The following is a 19,584-nucleotide window of genomic DNA, read 5'->3' on the forward strand; positions in this document are numbered from 1 at the left end:
AACATTTTGGTAATGATAAAAAATTATGTAGTTATATAGAATTGCTCTCATTTTTAGCCATTGCTTTGTAATAAAGATATGAGATATTTTTATAACCAAATTTTTCTGATTGCTACCTTAAGAAATGTGAATACAGGGCTTACATTACCAAATCAGGTCTGTCCTCTGTGATTTCACACTCTAAAACAAGCTCCCTTGATGCAATTTTATAATCTTCTATGGTTGGGAGGTTAACAAACCTTTTCTGTAAATGACCAAGTAGTCAATATTTTAGGCTTGCAGTTCATACAGCCTCTGTCCATAACTACTCAGCCCTACTGGTGGAGCATGATAGCAGTCATGCGTAGTCTATAAACAAACTAGAGACCCAGTGCACGAATTCGGGTCCCTCAGCCTGTCCTGTAGGATCGGGCCAAAACCAGCTCTCCAACATCCCTCAAGAGGTCCCGGATTGCGAGAGGGCGCAGGTCAGGCCAAGGGTCCCCACCAGTGCACGATCAGGGCCTGGGAGGGACACGAGAGGTTGGCCAGCCGGGGAGGGACCGCGGGAGGGCTCCAGGGCGTGTCCGGCCCATCTCGCTCAGTCCTGATCAGCCGGACCAGCAGCAAGCTAACCTATCAGCCGGAACGTCTGCCTCCTGGTGGTCAGTGCACATCATAGCGAGTGGTTGAGTGGCCTTGGCTATCATTAGCATATTACACTTTGATTGGTTGAACGGACCAATAATAAAAGCATATTAGGCTTTTATTATATAGGATGAGCATGGCTGTTTTCCCATAAAACTTTATTTATGGAAACTGTAATATTTGAATTTCAAATAATTTTTATGTGTCAAGAAATACTCTTAATTTTTTCAACCATTTAAAAAGGTAAAAGTCGAAAATTAGCTTTAGCTCTTGGGTTTAATTAAATGACCTGTCGGGCCAAATTAGACACACTAGCCATGGTTTTCTGACCCCTGTCCTAAGGTTTCAAATATTACTCGTAAACCAGGCTCTCCTGAATTTTACAAGATTTCCCAAGATCCATTGAATAGTCACCTAAAATTAAAAATGACAAAAATTAAAATAATTTTGCTCTTCTTGTCATACGCCTATTTTTCAACTTATAAAGCTTAGTTAGTGGCACCTACATCCTCTTTATTGACCGTGTGGAAAAGGGGCCTGAGACTGCTCTTATATAGGCCCTCTCACAAGGTGGGCCATCACTGGTGTCTTGGATTTATGGAGTGTTTTCACTGTTTCCTAACTCATAAGGCTGGTTACTGTGCCTAAGTTGTTTGCTCAAGCAACGTGGTTTATGCTGAACACCTGCTTTCCTTTTGGGAGTCTGGAATTTTAGTCTGAGCTAGGTAGAAGGTACCTATGTGACTTGCCCCCAGTAAAAATCTTGGGCACCAAATCTCAATCTCACTGCAACACTGGAGCACATCCTGTATTTGTCTGTGGGGAGAAGATTCTAGGAAGCTTACACCTGATTTTCTCTGGACTTTGCCTCCATGGGCCTTTTTTCTAATTTTACTTTGCATCCTTTCATTGTAATGAATCACAGTCATAATCACCGAACACATTGAACCAAGCCAGAAACCTGAAAGTCATCTTCAGCGCCTCTTCTTCATTGATCATTCATGTGATTTGACTATATCTCTTAAATACCTCTCAAATGAGTCTTTCCTCTTCAATCTTTATGTTCTTTCTTTGATTCAAACCCTAATCACAAGGCAATATATTCTTCAGCACTTACCTTCAATCTCTACCTATACAGTGTACCATAAGCATTTGTTTGTATCTTTGTGTGTGTGTGTTTTGTATGTGTGTGTGTGTGTGTGTGTGTGTACTGATATGTTTGTTTGTATATTACTCAGTCTGACCATATCACCGTCTGAACCAAAAACCATTCTGGGCACTTTACTGCCTATAGGGCAATTTAAACCTCTTAATGGAGCAGTAAAAGCTTTTTGTGATCTGTCCAGTGTCTGTCCTGGGCACCTGCCACTCTCCAGCATATACTTTGTATTGTAGTCATCCAAAGCACAGCCATCTCTCAACAAGCTTTTATGCCCTAGTGCCTGACCACTGGCTTTCTCTTCTCTTAACCAGAGAGCAAATTATTACACATTTTAAAGAACTTTGTTTCTAATTTGAAGTCTTTTCTTCTAAGTAGCTTAGTGCTTCCTTCCATGTTACTTCCAGAGCACTTTATGCATTCCATTTCATCACATTGTATTTAATTATTTGTTCCATTTCTCTGTTCTCTTTCTAGACTGCAATCCTTGAAGGCCAGGACTAGATCTTGTTTGCTCTAGCACAGGGCTGGCACTTAGTAGGTGGCGACCCATGTATTTTCAAGAAACTGGTATAACTTGTCCTCTAGTTGATGCTATTATGTAAAGGAAGGAAGGGATGATGTGGCAATGTATATTTTCGCCTCAAAAGTTTGCTTTCATGCCAATCAGAAATAATATATGCACCTCTATGTTCACATCAGTGCAATTTGCAATAGCTAAGATCTGGAAATAGCCCAAGTGCCCATCAGTAGATGAGAGGATGAAAAAAGCTCGAGTACATTTACACCATGGGATACTATGCAGCAGTAAAAAAGAAGGATCTCACTCTTTGAGACAGCATGGAGGGACCTGGAGAGTATTATGCAAAGTGAAATAAGCCAATAGAGAAAGACAAGTACCACATGATCTCACTCATGTGGAATCTAAAGAACAAAATAAACTGATGAGCATAATAGATCCAGAGACATAGAAGCATGGAACAGAGGAAAGGCGGTAGTGGATGGGTGGGAAGAGATTAACCAAATAACGTGTATGCTGGTATGCATAACCCACGGGCACAAGCAATTGTGTGGTGAAGGCCTGGGGTGGGGGGAAGGTAGGGGCCAGAAGGGGTCAATGGGGAATAAAAGAGGACATCTGTAATACTTTCAACAATAAAGATAAAAATAAATAAATTTTTTTAAAGTGTGCTTTTAGAGAAGTTTGTGGATTAAAATGAGTATATAGCTTAACATAATTAGGATACAATGAAAAAATTATAATCTTTTTTTTGTCTTATTGTGCAACAGAACCTCACTGCATTTGTATTATTATTTTACATAGGTGGAAATGGATATTGTTGAAAAACTGGTAAAAATGGTACCTTGTGAACATGAAGACCTGCTGAATATCACCCTCCGACTTTTATTAAACCTGTCCTTTGACACAGGACTGAGGAATAAGATGGTACAAGTTGGACTGCTCCCCAAACTCACTGCACTCCTAGGTATGCTTTTTAAAAATTCATGATAGTGTTGCTTGGAATTTCCAACATCATTAGAAAATTGAGCAGTGTGTTGAAAAGTCAGCTGAATATATAATCTTTGATTGGGAACTTAAAAATGAACACTGAATGAAAAATGACACATGCCAGGATTCCTCTGGTGCTGTAGAATGCACTGGAATGTTAACTCTGACTTCATTTACCCATGTGAAAGTGAAATCAATGTGCAACTACACAGGGAAGCAAGAGGGAAAATTATTTTCTCTTCATTTTTTTTAAAAGCAGGTATCATTTAAGTTCTTGTATGCTGCCATACTTTTAAAATACTCCTGACAACTACACAAATTTGGTGAGCCTTTTTGTCATTAAGTAAAAAAAGGGCATTTTTATATAGTGTGAGTTAGAAAATATTGTATGGGAGGATTCAGTTGATGATACATTTTTCCTTTTAGCTGTTAGAAAGAGATCTACATAGCAAGGATGGATTCAGGTGCTAACGCTTCTGTGTTTTTACATAGTGCTTCTTAGCAGGGTATTATTCACCCTTGATCTTGATCTGTTCAGTGTCTGTCTTTACAGGCAACTACTACTTCCCAGCACATGCTGTATACTGTGTCCTTGCTGAGCCCTCAGAGTTCCCTAAACAAGCTCTTTTTATGCCTATGTGCCTGTTCATGTGCTTTTTCCTTCTACCAGGGATGCCACTGCCTTTACTAACCAGAAAGCTAATTCTCACTTGTCTTTTAAGACTGTTCCTTTGTTTCAGTACTGAAGTTTCATTCTTGTTTTGTAGTGTTCTCCATAGAGTCAAATATTTTGTAACTGTTTCCAATAGTAGTGGGATAGTAGTGGAATGATTTAAAAATACGTTTATTCTTTGCTATCTAGTATCTCTTAATGCAATCTCTTGTTGACATCATTATTTTCTTTGTGATACTATTATTAGCATTTATTGAACATTTACTGTGCCAGTCATTTAGCTCTGTGCTTTAATTACATTATCTCATGGAATCCATGTCTGAGATCTGTACTCAGGATTACATAGCTGATAAAAAGCAGAGCTCAAATTCCAACTCAGGGCTACCTGCTGCCAAAGTTGGCTTTATTAACTACTATTGTAAACTACTATGTATAGTGATATTAAGTGGGCTATGATTAAATAGACTATGCAGAGCTATAATTTAAAAATCCAGTTCTCCAAGTCTGCTTTTAAAAAAAAGTTGTTTTGGGGTTGTTGTTTTTTGTTTTGGTTTTTTTATAATCCTCACCTGAGGAGTGAGAATATATTTTCCATTGATTCTTCAGAGTAGAAGGGAGATGTAAGAGGAGAGAGAAAGAGAGACACACACATTGAATGGTTGCCCCCAACACGCACCTTGACCAGGGCCAGGGATTGCACCTTTAATCCAGGTACATACCTTTGACTGGGAATCAAACCTGAGACCTTCCAGTGTACAGGCCGATTCTCTAACCACTGAACATACCAGCCAGGGCTTAAAAATAAGTTTTAACTTATTTCTTGCTCTTTTCTCAGAATAGGAAACTTTTAATCTATTAGTCAATCCAAAAATATTTGGTTAATTGGTAAATCCACAAATATTGCACAGGACTTTTATTACACATTTTAGAAGAAGTTATGTTGAGGAGTACTTTCAAGATTTGCTTTTGGGGAACCAATACAAACATTAGTGAAGAAACAGAAAAACTTTAAAAGTAAAATTGATGGCCCGGCTGGTGTGGCTCAGTGGTTGAACCAGGAGGTTACAATTCAATTCCCTGTCAGGGTACAACCCAGGTTGAGGGTTCGATCCCCAGAAGGGGGCATACAGGAGGCAGCCAGTCAATGATTCTCTCTCATCATTGATGTTTCTCTCTCTCTCCCTTCCTCTCTTAAATCAATAAAAAAATATATTTTTTGAAGTAAAATTGATGGGTCTTGCATTTAATGATGTGACCCTCCATTTATCATAATCTAGCAGAATTATATATCAAATGTTCGGTCAGATTCTCAGTGTATGAAGATGAATAAATTATAGTCCTTATCCTGAAAGAATTCATAATCTCTTTGGTTTGTTCAATATTCAGTCACCTACCTTTATGAAACACGATTTTAAAGAAATTTTTGGGAAATTACAGAATACTCATTTCATATCTTATTAACAAGTATCCCTCTATTTTATTTCTCACAAGTCAGTGAATTTAACTTAAGCAGTTTCTTTTTTTTCAAATATTCATATATCTTTTGCTTAATAACTTTTTTTTTTATTAAATGTATTGAGATGACATTGGTCAAAATGAACATGTAGGTTTCAGGTGTGGGTTTCTGTGGTACAAAATCTATATATTGCATCATGTGCCCACCACCCAAAGTCAACTCTTCTCCTGTCACTTAATAACTTTCTTTAGTTCTTCCTTTTCATTCCACTTACAAGCCATGGAAGCAATGGTAGTCATTCATAAGCAGAGAGAGTATCTACTGATCTTCCAGGGTCAAGGAAAGGGAGAAAATGACCATATTGAACAAAAAATCAATACACACTAGAGAAGGAATAGTGCCTTCAACATCTGTGAAGTGCTTCAAAATGTCTACAAGTTTACATCTATTACTTAGTTCTTTTAATTTAATTATTTTAATGGCACTGTTATTTTCTACTCTTTTTTCTTTAAATTATGGGTTTTAATAAGCTTCTGTAAGATATTTATAAGGTGAGCCTATAAAAAAAAATGTTCCAAATTCCAAGTAACTGATTCAATATGAACTTTTGGAACATAAAACCATGTTGTAAACTTTATTTTATCATGTCCCCAAGATGGCCCCTTTTATCCATCACTTCCTAGGAAAAATCTATCTAATAAATATATCAGGAGGACAAGGCTATGATGATTAATAAACAACCCTCAGATCTTAGTAGCTTAAAAAACAACAGTTGTTTATTTCTTGCTCATATTGCATGGATGAGTGGACAGTGCTGGTCCATGTTAGCATCAGTCAAGGACACAGACTGGTAGAACAAGAAAATGGAGAATTGCAAACTTCTCTTAAAGGCTTCCACTTGGAGTGATAAATATTTTTATTTACATTTCTATTGATGAAATTAAGTCACGTGGCCATGCTGTACTTTAAGGGGCTGGATAAGTGCTTGCGAGGATTAGAACTGGAACATTGGTAACAAGCAGCCTAATGATCGTAAAAGGTGTGTTTTTTTTTAATTTTTGGAATTTTAGCTGGGTTTCCAGGATTAACTAGAATCTCTTAAAAAATACACTGTGAGACAATTTAGCAAATACTGCCGTATGTACTATAACTAGCAACTGTAGGTAACACAGCATACTAATTAAAAGCTAGAATTATGGAGCCAGACTATATGACTTTGAATATTGTTGTTATCACTTACTTGCTATGTGATATTTTGCAAATTACTTAACCCATATGTTAGTTTTCTCATCTCCAGTATATAGATAATAATTGTACATATTAATAGGGAAAGGTTAATGAGATAATGCAGTAAATGTTAGGGAATTATACATATGTTAAATTACTATAAAAATACGCAGAATACAAATAATAGCTAGAAATGGGTCTTTTTTAAAGTTTTCCATGCTTATACGATTTTATATGCAGGTCTTTTCAAATTGATTACATCCTTCTTTTGTTAAATATATTCTTAAATTTTCCTTAATGACATGAACATAATTTAAATTTTTATTGAGAAGAGTATAGTATACTAGTTAAAACTATAGGCTTTGGAGCCAGAGGGCCTGGGTTCAAGTGCTCTGTATTAGGTGTTGCTTTTGTTATCATTGATTCAGGTTTGCAATTCTGGAGATAATTTATTATACAAGGCTACAGATGTTACTGTGCTCAAGTATTTCCCCTTGTTGAATGGCCCCTGAATGCCATGTATTTTAATTTTTATATGCAGTTTTCCTGTTTCCCCTCTTGTCCTTGGCTGTCACTTCTCATTTCTTCTGCACTAGCAGCAATTTCATAGCAGCAATTTTCCTCTCCTCTAAAAATATAGTTCTAATCTCCTGTGGTCTTGGAAACCAACAGCTGAACTTATTTGAAGTGTATACTTTGTTAAAAATGAATTCCAAATGAATGCCCGAAGGGTTCTCTTCCTAATAATGTTCTCTTCCTAGTGATGTTTATTGCATGGACTTTGCAACATTTCTTTTGACTGTGAAGAAACCCATTTTGCTTGATTGTGCTCTCTGCTATGTTCAAAGAAATATTATTCAGTGTATAAATGATTTTCTGATAAGTAATTATTAGGATGGTCATTTTTACATTTGTCAGTGTAAATGTTACTTGTGTGGAAAATTAAATCATTAACTCCTAACACAATAAACTAAGCCTCTCAATTGAGTAATGATATGTTTAATATATCTAATCTTTTACCATTACGATTATATAGATGTTGTAGTCAGGAAGCATTATAGAGAACAGATTTTAAAGGAATAGGAAATAATTCATCTAGAGCAGAGACTTTCAAACATCTTTTACCCCAGATTATAGTAAGATATATTTTACATTACATCTGAATACTCACACGTGTATGTGATGTGATGTGTATATGTATGTGCATATATCCATATGTGTATATTAATATACATATTTTAATTATCTATATTATATATTTTAATTATCTATATTATATATTTAGTTTAACAGTGTAATTTTTAAGTGTTCACAAAGACATATTTACCATTTCTATGTGTAATGCTCTATATTTTCTATTTTTTAATTCTACTTATGACTTACTCATTGATTTTATGTTCTCTGATTGATTTCTATGTTCAGTTGAAAAATATTGAACGAAGGGAGTGATTAGACTTCTTTCCCTTTAAATCTTCAGAACTATCACTGTCTCTGCTGGACTTTTAATGTGTTGATCAGTTGATCATCTAAATTGTTCCAGGTTATTCTTTGACAAATACTTGGAGTTATTACATGGGAATGAAATTTTTTTTGAAGTGGAAAAAACTTCTGTAAATCAAATAGTTAAAGAATTCGGGCTGCATTTTCTTCACTGTAGTCATGGAGAAGGAATTAAAGAGCAGGCAGTAGAATATGAGTGGCCATTTATTTCATTAGAAATAAATGCATTGTTTAACATATGTTCATGTTGACAGGTGACTGAATTAAAGAATTACCCATTTTATATATAGAAGTTATTTTTTTAAAAGATGCAAAAAATGCAAAAGCACTGTTGTAGGGCTATATATGTGGTAGAACTTGTCACAAGTGACTTTTAAGGGATGCTGTTTCAACTGGAAATGCTATCAGATTTTAAGTAGGTTTTTTAGTATTATTTGGGGACCCCATAACTGAAAAATCTTTTTATACTTAATAATAGATTACTTTAACTAGAGTACAATGAATCATGAATCTTTCAGATTCCAATAAAGCTGTGCTGTGTGAACATTTAATCTCCTTCTCTTGTATCCTGAAACATTTAACTAGTACATTGCGACCCCTGCTGTTGTGAAAATTGCTGAATAACTGAAAAATATATATATGTAATGGAGGAAGGTTTTGAGATCTGAATAATTATTACAGGCAAAGGAGAATTTGTTATGTCTTAGCTCTTTTGCCGTGTGAGGCTCTGAGTGAACAGTAATTCAATATTGCCAAAATTTATTTTAATATTATTTTATCATATAAAGCATTTCATTTAAGAATTTTTATTCCTTTGACATCAGGGACACAAAGAGAAATAAGAAATTTTAGAAATTATTATGTAAATTTTTCTTTCTCAGACTTAATCTTGAAATTGGTTGATTTGAAGAGTTTTTAGCTTTTCTGAGACATAGAGAATGGTATTCTCTCTTGAAATGTTTCAAAAGTTATATTTGAATTTATAGAAAACCTTTATTGAAATATTCCTTTGTTTTTCTTTTCTTAAATACCGCCAAAATTACTCATTTCTTATTTTATTTTTTGATATGTTATTCATAAGGATCCTAAAGTTATCTCTGCCTAGTTCAGTTACAAATCTTTTCGGTTCTTTTCATAGTTACTTATACCTAATAACTTTATGATTTCATTTGGAACACCTATCATAGCCAATGGTTTATGTCATAGCAAATGTAATTATATGCAAATTGAATTGGACCTAGAAACCTTGGCTTTAACTTATCCAATTGATAGACAGTTTGTTCAGGTTTTTATGATATTGAATTAACTTTTTTAAAGTGCTTAAAGACTTTTTTGGCTCATCTAAGAATCAGATCATTTAAAAATACATTTTCTTGTCATAAGTCCTAAAGCCATTTGACCTTGATGTATCTCAGGAGTGCTTCCTTATGTCAGAGTATCCTGGGTTGGGAGATGGCAAGGAAATTCCTTGTCACACTGTATTCTTCAGTTCCTTGGAGAATGCACTGATAGTGTTTCAAAAGCAGCTTGAAAACTAAATCTTTTTAGCGTTTTGTCTGATGCACTAGGCAAATAATGTTTTTGCAACTCTCAGTTGCTTTAGCTGGATATTTCTTAAGCTGAGTATTGTTTGATGTGCTTGGAAATGATTAGCATAGAAGCAAGCATAAATAAACGTACAGTAGAAATGTGTTCTTTGCAACAATCTATTTCATCATGACATTGGTTCATGCATAAAGTGTAAATATCACACAATAGAGACAGTGTATTACAGAGTGTATATTTAATTTTATTTTAAAACTACCAGATTTCACTGGTGAACTCTTTTAGACAATTTTGAGTTTGTTTACATTTTTTCTTTGTGAATGATAATTGTTTTTTAAAATGAGTAATGTTCTCAGTTTTCATGCCAGCTTTTCAATTTTTAACTTGATTTCAAAGAGATTTAAAAGTTATAAAATATACATGTTTCATCAGACATATATGAATTTTATCATTTGTTAAACTAAAAATGGAATAGGCACAGCCAACCTCATGTTTAGGAGATTAGATAGCTGCCTGCAAATTACAGGCAGTGACCACTTTCCACAATTTTGCTGGTATTTTCTAAGTCTCCCCTGTTTATGAAGAGATAGTAGGAATTCAGTGGTTAGCACATCCGTTTTCAAACTTTTGGTCTCAGGATGCCCCTTCACACTCTTAAAAATTATTGAGGATCCCCCAAGAGCTTTTAATTATGAGGAGTTATATCTATGAATATTTATGGTCTTCAAAATTAAAACTGATAAAAAATTAATACTTATTTAAAAATAACCTGCTACAAGTGGACATAAATATTTTTATGAAAAGTAATTTTTTTTCTAAAAAGAAAGTGAGGCTTAATAGACAACAGCTGGCTTGAATATCTTCTTAGCAATCTGTTGTGATATATATCATTATGTCATGTATAGCATGTCATGTAGCCTCTTATTTTAAAAAAATGAGAGTTTAAAAAAGGAAAATAATATATTAGTGTTGTGTTAAAATGGTGTGACTTCGTGGATCTCCTTCAGGAGTCCTCAGAGCACACTTTGAATTAGAGCGTTCCTTTAAAGCTTTTAATTCCTATTAAATGAAAACACTCCTGGTAATAATAATTCACAAGGAGTCTTAAATTAGCTTCTTAAATGCAGCTAGAAGACATATTTGGTTTTGCCAAACTATATTTTCTTAATCTTCTTTTTGGATTTCTAGGCATGACCCAAGTACTCCCATTACCCTAGGATAACCCTTATTTTCTCTTAATTCTAGACATTTAGTTACATTTCTTACCTTGCTCTTTGGACATCAGCAACTCACATCTTAGAGTCATTTTTTTTTTTTTTGGTGCTTTTTGAAGGGGTTGGGGAGTGCATGACATGGTGTAGGATTGTGAAGATGGAAGACCCTGAGCTCAGAGGGATGGCTGCATACAATAAATTCTGGATAATTAACAATACTAGACTTTTAATGCTGCCCAACAGTCATATTACATTTTCTTTGTCTGGTCATTCCCCCACTCTTTTACATGAGAATTTCATTTCTCTACTTTCTCCTCACAAATCCAACCTCATCCTCATCCTTGTTCTCAGTTCATTACCTTTTTTTGCTTCCCATTTCACTGAGAGGGTAGATGCAGTCAGAAGAGTACGTCCATGAGTTTCTGCTGCCAAACTGTATCTGTCTATACTTTGCTTCCACCCCATTCGCTCTCACCTACTCCAGTTCCTTTCTCCAGAAATTCACTCTCTTCTAGTTTCATTAATTTTTCCCCACTCTAGTAGATGATTCCCATTCACATACAAATATGCTGTTCCTCTATCTTAATAAAAATTCCTCTTGACTCTCTCTATACTCTTTTACCTTCCAGCTATCATCACATTTCCTTTCTTTCCATCATTGCAAGGTGCCTCAAAAGAGTTGTCTTCATTTCCTGTCTCCATTTCTCTTTTTACGTACATTTATATCCTTTTCTGTTTGCTGCCTGCTCTCCTCTTCCTCTCTCCCTGTCTCCTGTTCCCTTTCTCTCTCAGTTCCCTCCCTCAGTGTTCTATACTCTTTTTAATCTTTTTTAAAAGTCCTTTTTGAAAAAAAAAATTATCTATGGATTTTAGAGAGAGAGAAATATCGATTTGTTGTTCCATTTCTTCATGCACTCATTGGTTGCTTCTTTGTATGTGCCCTGACCAGGGATCAAACCTGCAACCTTGGCATTTCGGGACCATGCTCTAACAAACCAACTGAGCTACCTAGCTAGTGCTCTTTTTAATCTTTTGCAATCAGGCTGTATACCCATTTTCCCCTATCCTCCCCTCCCCCAAACACACACACACAGCCGATCACACTACTCTGATCAAGTTCCAGTGACTTCCACATTACTAAACCCAGTTCACAACATTCACATTCAACTTATGAACAGCATTTGATACAGTTCTCTTCTCCTTTAACCTTTTTCGTTGACTTTCCAGAACACAGGACTCTCTGGTATTCTTCCCAAGTAACCATTCCTTCTCAGTCTTCCCTCTGCCTCCACCTCATCTCCCCAATCTCTAAGCATAGAATACCCCCCAAGGCTTCATCCTTAGGCTTTTTCTTTATCTGTACTTACTCCTTTGGTGACGTTATCCATTCCACTTAAATATCCTGCCTTTACTGAATAAAGATCATTTCAGCCCCTTCTCTGTTTTCTTATTCCAAACATTACCACTTGGATGCCTTATAAGTACATGAGATTCAACACATTCAAAATTATGCTACTGACCCTCCCACCCCCAATCCTCCTTAAACCCTTATTTTCACAGTCTTTTCCATCTTTATAAGTGGAAACTTCCTCTTTCAAGTTAACTGCCCAAAATGGGGGAAGTTTTATCCTTGAATCCTCACTTTTCCTCTGTCCCTACATCCCGTCTGTCAGATCAGTCAGCTCTACCTTCAAAATATAGCTGCTTACCACCCTGATCCCAGCCGCTATCATCTCTTTCCTGTTTTAATGCAGTAGCATCCTAACGGGTCTTTGTGCTTCCTCCCTGGCCTTAGTCTTTCTTTAACATAGCACACAGAGTGATCCTATTAAACTTTAAATGAAATAATGTCATTTCTCTGCACAAAACTTTCCATGACTTCCCATCTCAGAGGAAGAACCAAACTCCTTATAAGGGCCAGTAAGAGTTATAGGTTCTCTCCCATCTCCTTACCTCTGAAACTACATCTTGTAGCATTCTCTCTCTTGTTCTTTCTGCTAACGGCACATTGGCCTCTTTGCTATTCCTTAAACCTAGTAGACACTCCTACCTCAGAACTTTCGCACTTCCTGTTCCTGCTGCCTAGAATGTTCTTTCCTAGTTTTTTGCATCGTTTTTCTCACCTCCTTCAGGCTTTGCTTTCAAGTGGCTGTATTTAAAATTTCAATCCCTGGCTCCTGATTCTCTCTCATTTTTTATTTTTCTCTACAACACTTAATCACCACATAATCTATCTTTCATATAATTATCGTATTTCTTGTGTCACTATCCACCCACCATCACCACCATGCCCCAGGCCCCCAAAACTACAAGCTCCATGAAAATGTAGAGTTGTGCCTGGCATAGTGTAGGTTCTCAATAAATATTGATGGGTGGGTGGATGGATTAGTGTATGAAAGGAACACATGAAAGGAGTGAACTTCAAAAGAGCTGAGTCTTCTTCCTTCCTTCCCTTCACTCTTTCTCAAAGTGGCCTTAGGAAAGTAAATTAATCTTCACTGAGCTTTCTGTCTTGTTCAGAAAACAAGGGAATAAAATAAGACCGAGGTCATAGGACTGTTATGTGAAGCAGATGAGAGAATTCATAGAAAGCCTTGTGTAAATGTTAGTTACAACAAGGAGGAAGAAAAGAAGGGAAGGCTTTACAGGCTAAAGGTTGCTGAATGAAAAGTGTCAGGAGCACAGAAAAAGTCTTCTTGCTTCATAGTTTTGACTATTTCTAGGGGTTTGTTTCAAACATTGCTGTAATTTCACTTTTATTATTTGACGTAGATATCTTGAGTGAATTGTGTAAATTCAGGGCAGGAATCTTCTAATAGAGTGATACTCAAAGTATCACTGGCCTGCAATGAGTAAATCCAGAAATTGAGAATAAGCATTCAGACACCTATAGCAACTTAAATAAAAGTATCTCTTCTGAATATCATACTACAAATTTTGAACTTCTATTTTGCATATCTTTTATTTAATTACATTTTTATTATACTTTACAAAAGTATTGGTCTTTGACACATTTAGAGGAAAAATAAAAAACTGGCCCTACACCACAGATAGTTTGAGAAGCACTATTTAGATGAAATGGTAGGTTTGATCTTGGATTAGCATACTGTTCTTTTAAAGTATTCAAAAGTCTGTGTAATGTTGAAGCCAGCATCACAAATGACCATGCCTTGCCAGACTTGCTTAGTTTATTTATGAGCAGAGATCAGAATGTTTCTAAAAATTGAGGAATTAGTAATGTTACCTAGAGATGTTGCTAAGCTTTTCAGTATTTATAGAAATTGTAATAGCTAAAGGTCAAACTCATACTCAATAAATATTCATCAAGTGCTTAACTTGTATTAGGCACTTTAGCATATAATTTATGAATCTGTGTGCAAGTTAGCTACCAAAGTTAACTATCTCAGACAACTTTGTTAAAGTTGCCCTTTCCTCAGCAGAGCCACACTGGTCAGTGTTTATGTATGGCACTGAATATACAGGTATGAACATTTGAGCCATAGTTCAAATCTTGATTCAAATCCCTATCTGTATAAATTTTGACTCTTCTCCATTTGAGGTATGTCCATATTAATTTGCATGGCTGGTTTTTGCTTCAACCAATGTTATTGGTGATTGGCAAGAAAATGAGGATTCCCGGGTTCAATAGCACACCGTTATGCCTGCTTCACAATTCCACATAAATCATTTCACAAAGGATCCAGATTTTAGTCAGAGTAATATTAGACTGTATTCTCCTCACTGAAAAATAAATGAGAGATGCCGAAACCGGTTTGGCTCAGTGGATAGAGCGTCGGCCTGTGGACTGAAAGGTCCCAGGTTCGATTCCGGTCAAGGGCATGTACCTGGGTTTCGGGCACATCCCCAGTGGGAGATGTGCAGGAGGCAGCTGATTGATGTTTCTCTCTCATCGATGTTTCTAACTCTCTATCTCTCTCCCTTCCTCTCTGTAAAAAATCAATAAAATATATTTTTAAAAAATAAATAAATAAATAAATGAGAGTTTCTGAGGTTTTCTAAATTCACATAAATGTTGCTGTATTCTGGGATGGGACCCAGAGTGGTTTTGAGAGGAGGAGTGGCACCTGATACACCTTAGATAATCTGGGTTTCAGGACATTTCCACGGCTGTAGAAAGGTTTTATCGGCATGTCAGGAGTCAGACCAGGTCAAGAGTTAAGTGATAAATGTTTTATTTCTTCCGATTAAGACAAGTCTGATTTCCCTTATTGTTGGAGATGGCCAGAGCTGGACTCTAAACTTAAAAATTAAGGATTATTTTCTTTGACCATTCTGTCATAGGTCCTTAAAAGAAAATTGGAAAAGTTAAGTTCTGAACATCTTTGAAATTCTCCATAATGTGAAATTCGCTTTTTTCATTACATATCAATATGACTTAATTTTTAATTTATCAGAACCATCATAAAATGAAGAAATAAAGCTTACCTTTATTTTTTGAAGAGAGCAATATTTTATAAATGGCCTTTTCTGACTTGATTATTAAAAACTCTTTGGAAATGGTCAGAATAATGTTTTCCAAATAGGAGGTGTTTTCTTTTTTTAAAAAAACTAGGTTGCCTTTATGAAGGTTTCTTTAAGAAACTTAAAGTAGGTTTTGTTTAATAACTTCATTTAGCCTGTTTATTACAAAACTGTTATGGAATTTCACACATCTGTTTTGGAACGCAGGTCCTCATAGACTACTGCACTGTTTCTCAATTTTAATAGGCCTCATTATCCTATAAATAAACCTACATTTTCTTACCTGATCAAGTGAGCAAACAATAGGGGTTAGATGTGGCAAACGCTTTAACAAAAAGCACATGTCTAGCCGTCAGGGTGAGGTAGAGTCATATCAAGATTGCTTGAAGTTATTAATGGCAGTAAAATTTATGCTTCCTCCTGTTTTCCCAATTAAATCAAGAAGCCTTTTTTCTTAAGATTCTTCTATCACCAGCTGGTTCCAATACTCAGTGTGTGAATATTGCCTGGGGTGTCTCCATTTCTAGATGGTAAAGGCTGACCAAAGCACATTAAGTCAATGATGGGGACCTGTAAAGTAGAAAGCAGGCATTGTTAAGGGCTTTATTTTGGTCCTTATCATTTGTACCACAAGCATGCATATGTTGTAGGATATATTATAAAGAAGTTGTTGTGGTATGCTCTGGGTGTAATTAAAGAATATTACAGACAAGGTAATAAAATAACTGAAAATATTTTAAAAATAAGCTACATGGCAAAATGTACAGTTTTACATACTAAACAGGAATGAAAATGCATCAAAAGTGTTGGATTTTAGAGCACTTATTAAGTGGATGCCTATTAATGTAATAGCTATTGAGCTTAATGGTAGATTTACAATTTCAGTTTCTTAATACTTTTTAAATTAAATCATTGGACACAAAATCATTTATCCATGAATCATTGTATCACAAAACTATTGTTACACTTGTTTTCATACTGGTCATTGTAACCTATAAATTGTCACTCCCCACACCACCTCAACTCATGATTTTTATCTTTTTATCTCAAATCTTTACTAGATTTGATTGTGAACAAGTATATTATAAAATAGGAGACTATCCAATATAGTTGCATTCTTAAAAATTGGTCTCTCCAATTTCAAGTTTTAATAGGTTAAAAATAAAATTATGTGGAAACATGTACCAAAGTTGTTCTAATGTACCTTCAGTATATTTTTAAGTATATTTCACTGTATTCAATATATATGTTCAATAATTGTTGCAATTATCTTTTAAGTGGTGTTTTGCCTGTGGCATTTTCACTATATTGATAAAGCTTTAAGGGCTCTGACTCTATAGGAAACTTAAAGACACATGTGATTTTTGAACTATGTTGTATTCACATAGACTTTCTAGGGGTAAAATATGGCCTTGATGCTACTCTATTCTAATAGAAGGGTGCTTATATTCCCACTTCTTTTACCTTTTCATGGAGCTTTGTGACTTCAAAGGGAGTTTTCTACTTTGAATGAAGACATGGAGTGTAGAAGGGAATAAGAATCTGGCTAATGATGTTGCCCATAACTTGTGTTCTCACTCTGTTTTTACAAAGTGTTGGGCTGGGTCTACTGCAGAAGCGGAAATTTGGCCTCGAGTTCTGGTGTTCAGAACTCATATTTCTGCATGACTGAACTGTGAATGGAAAATCCCAAGTGTCTTACAAAATTAGTGGCTAAATGGTGTTTTTACTAATCACTTCAGAGATGAAAAAACTGAAGACATTTTAAAATTCAAAACCCATCAGCATGCGTTTGCCCTTTAATTGGCAGAATATTGATCGTGAGAGCAGCCCGGAGAGCTGATTTTTTCCTCCTTCAGCTGTTCCAGCTGAACTACAGCTGCAGTTTCTTTAAAAAGAAAGAAAGAAAGACAAAACCTCTTGACTGTATTTTATAAGAGCAGTAATTCCCACAAAGTCAGTTACTGGAGTTAATGACCAGTTTGTTAAGGCATTAACTGCCCTCAGCTGGGAATGACCAATTTTGGAGGAATGGCTGCACAACTGCTAAGATAATTCAGGAACACTTTCAAATAATGATCCAGCTAATTAACGGTGAATTCCTGTGGAAATCCTATCGAAGTACTTACGACCTCTGCATTTAATAGCCAGTGAGTTCATCATGATTCATGTTTATTACCATAAATACCAAAAGAAGTGTAATGACGAGGCCATTTTTTTTCCAGCCAGGCCTTATTACTTGAACAGATTTGCCTAATCCACCTCTACTCATTAAGGCCTAGTTCTCAAAATACTCAGTCTTTTCACTGCTCTGCTCAGAACTCACAGGGCCTTTGGTGCTCTGCCAGCATACTATTGGCAGCCTGTTTTTACTTGGGATGCTGTTAGGGAATAATTGATGTCTATAAGTCTTAAAGGAGCCCTTTTGAAATGCCTGCCATTTGTAGGATGTGGAGGAATCATAGCTAGTTAGCTGGAGTTTATAGTTCTCCGTCATGAATTCTTAGGAGAAAATCATACCCTTCAGCCCCTCGAATTCATTTAGGATATACAAGATTGTTGGGTGGTGGTTTGTTTGTTGGTGTTTTGTGTTTTGTTTTTGTTATTTTTTGGTTGTTGGTTTTGTTTTGTTTTTAGGTTTATGTTTTAGGAACTAAGATATCCTTTCTTTCAATAAATAAAGATTATTAACTTATAATAAAGGATAAGCTCTTATTTTACTTGGACCATTTAATCTCTCTTAATGGCTGTTTATTGCTATATGATCTGAAAATTAGCCTTTAAGTAATAATAAGTGTTGGCAGCCAGAAAGCCTCTATTTTCTGTATGCAGCTGTGTTTGAAGAAATGAATTCAGGTTATTTCCAGGTATTCACTCTTCTCTCTCCAGGTATTCACTTTTCTCCTAAAATACTTTGTCTTTTGTTGCAGCTGTCAGATATCTACTAGATGTCATAAGGTTATAGGCTGTTTTTTATCAAGTTAATCATTTATATAATTATTGAATCAATGAATTAGGTACCTGTGGTTTACATGCTGTAATCTTCACTCATATATTGCAATTCTTTTTTTTTTTAATATATTTTATTGATTTTTTACAGAGAGGAAGGGAGAGGGATAGAGAGTTAGAAACATCCATGAGCTGCCTCATGCACACCCCCTACTGGGGATGTGCCCGCAACCAAGGTACATGCCCTTGACCGGAATCGAACCTGGGACTCTTTAGTCCACGGGCCGACGCTCTAGCCACTGAGCCAAACTTGTCAGGGCATATATTGCAATTCTTTAGAGGATAAAGGAAATATGTGGCATGTAACAAGATTGAATTAGAATCATCAAGGTAACATCTGGGTAACAATACCATTTATGAATTATTTACATTTTTTTCTGAATAAAAGGGCAAGTGTCAGTTGAGTCTTTTTTCATTTCTTTTTTTTTTTTTTAAATATATTTTATTGATTTTCTACAGAGAGGAAGGGAGAGAGATAGAGAGCTAGAAACATCGATGAGAGAGAAACATCGACCAGCTGCCTCCTGCACATCTCCTACTGGGGATGTGCCCGCAACTCAGGTACATGCCCTTGACCGGAATCGAACCTGGGACCTTTCAGTCCGCAGGCCGACGCTCTATCCACCGAGCCAAACCGGTTTCGGCTCATTTCTTAAATAAATATAAAAAGAGATGAAAATCAGATTTATAGATATTTGCAAATCGATTGATTAACTTCTAGGGAACCTTTACCCAGACAAAATCTAGAAGACATATCAGCAACTTGGGTTATATAGACTTCCGAGTACAGTATTGTAGTCCCTTAGATCTGTCATCACCTCCTTTCACACTTTCCTCAAGGAAAAAATATCTCTGGTGTAATGCTAGTCATATTCCAGTTTCTTTTGTTCGATTGTGCTCAGCCCAAACAAGGGGGAAACTCCTGTAGGTTTTATTTGCCTGGCATGTGCTACTCGAAGATATATGAAGTAATATAGCTAGTTGGGAGGTTTGTCTTCAGTATTTTCAGGCTTCTCTCTCTGTGTCCTTTCATCTTCCTAATAGGCCATCCCCTCCAAGGCCATTCCCCACTCTAGGAGAGAAGTTAAGTTCTATTACACCAGGAGTCCTCAAACTTTTTAAACAGGGGGCCAGTTCACTGTCCCTCAGACCATTGGAGGGCCGGACTATAGTTTAAAAAAA

General features: G+C 35.8%; 1 protein-coding gene across 2 annotated transcripts in view; it reads left to right on the top strand.

The window, feature by feature from the left end:
- The window catches only part of KIFAP3 (kinesin associated protein 3), a 112,884-nt gene that overhangs the window by 30,305 nt on the left and 62,995 nt on the right, over nt 1-19,584 (top strand). For both annotated transcript variants that reach the window (XM_006097756.3, XM_023761590.1), the window contains one exon: nt 3,111-3,273. In XM_006097756.3, coding sequence (XP_006097818.1) covers nt 3,111-3,273 — 163 coding nt within the window. The remainder of the gene's footprint in view (nt 1-3,110; nt 3,274-19,584) is intronic.

Source organism: Myotis lucifugus, unplaced genomic scaffold (assembly GCF_000147115.1).
Source record: "Myotis lucifugus unplaced genomic scaffold, Myoluc2.0 scaffold_211, whole genome shotgun sequence".
In the NCBI taxonomy this organism is placed as follows: Eukaryota; Metazoa; Chordata; class Mammalia; order Chiroptera; family Vespertilionidae; genus Myotis; species Myotis lucifugus.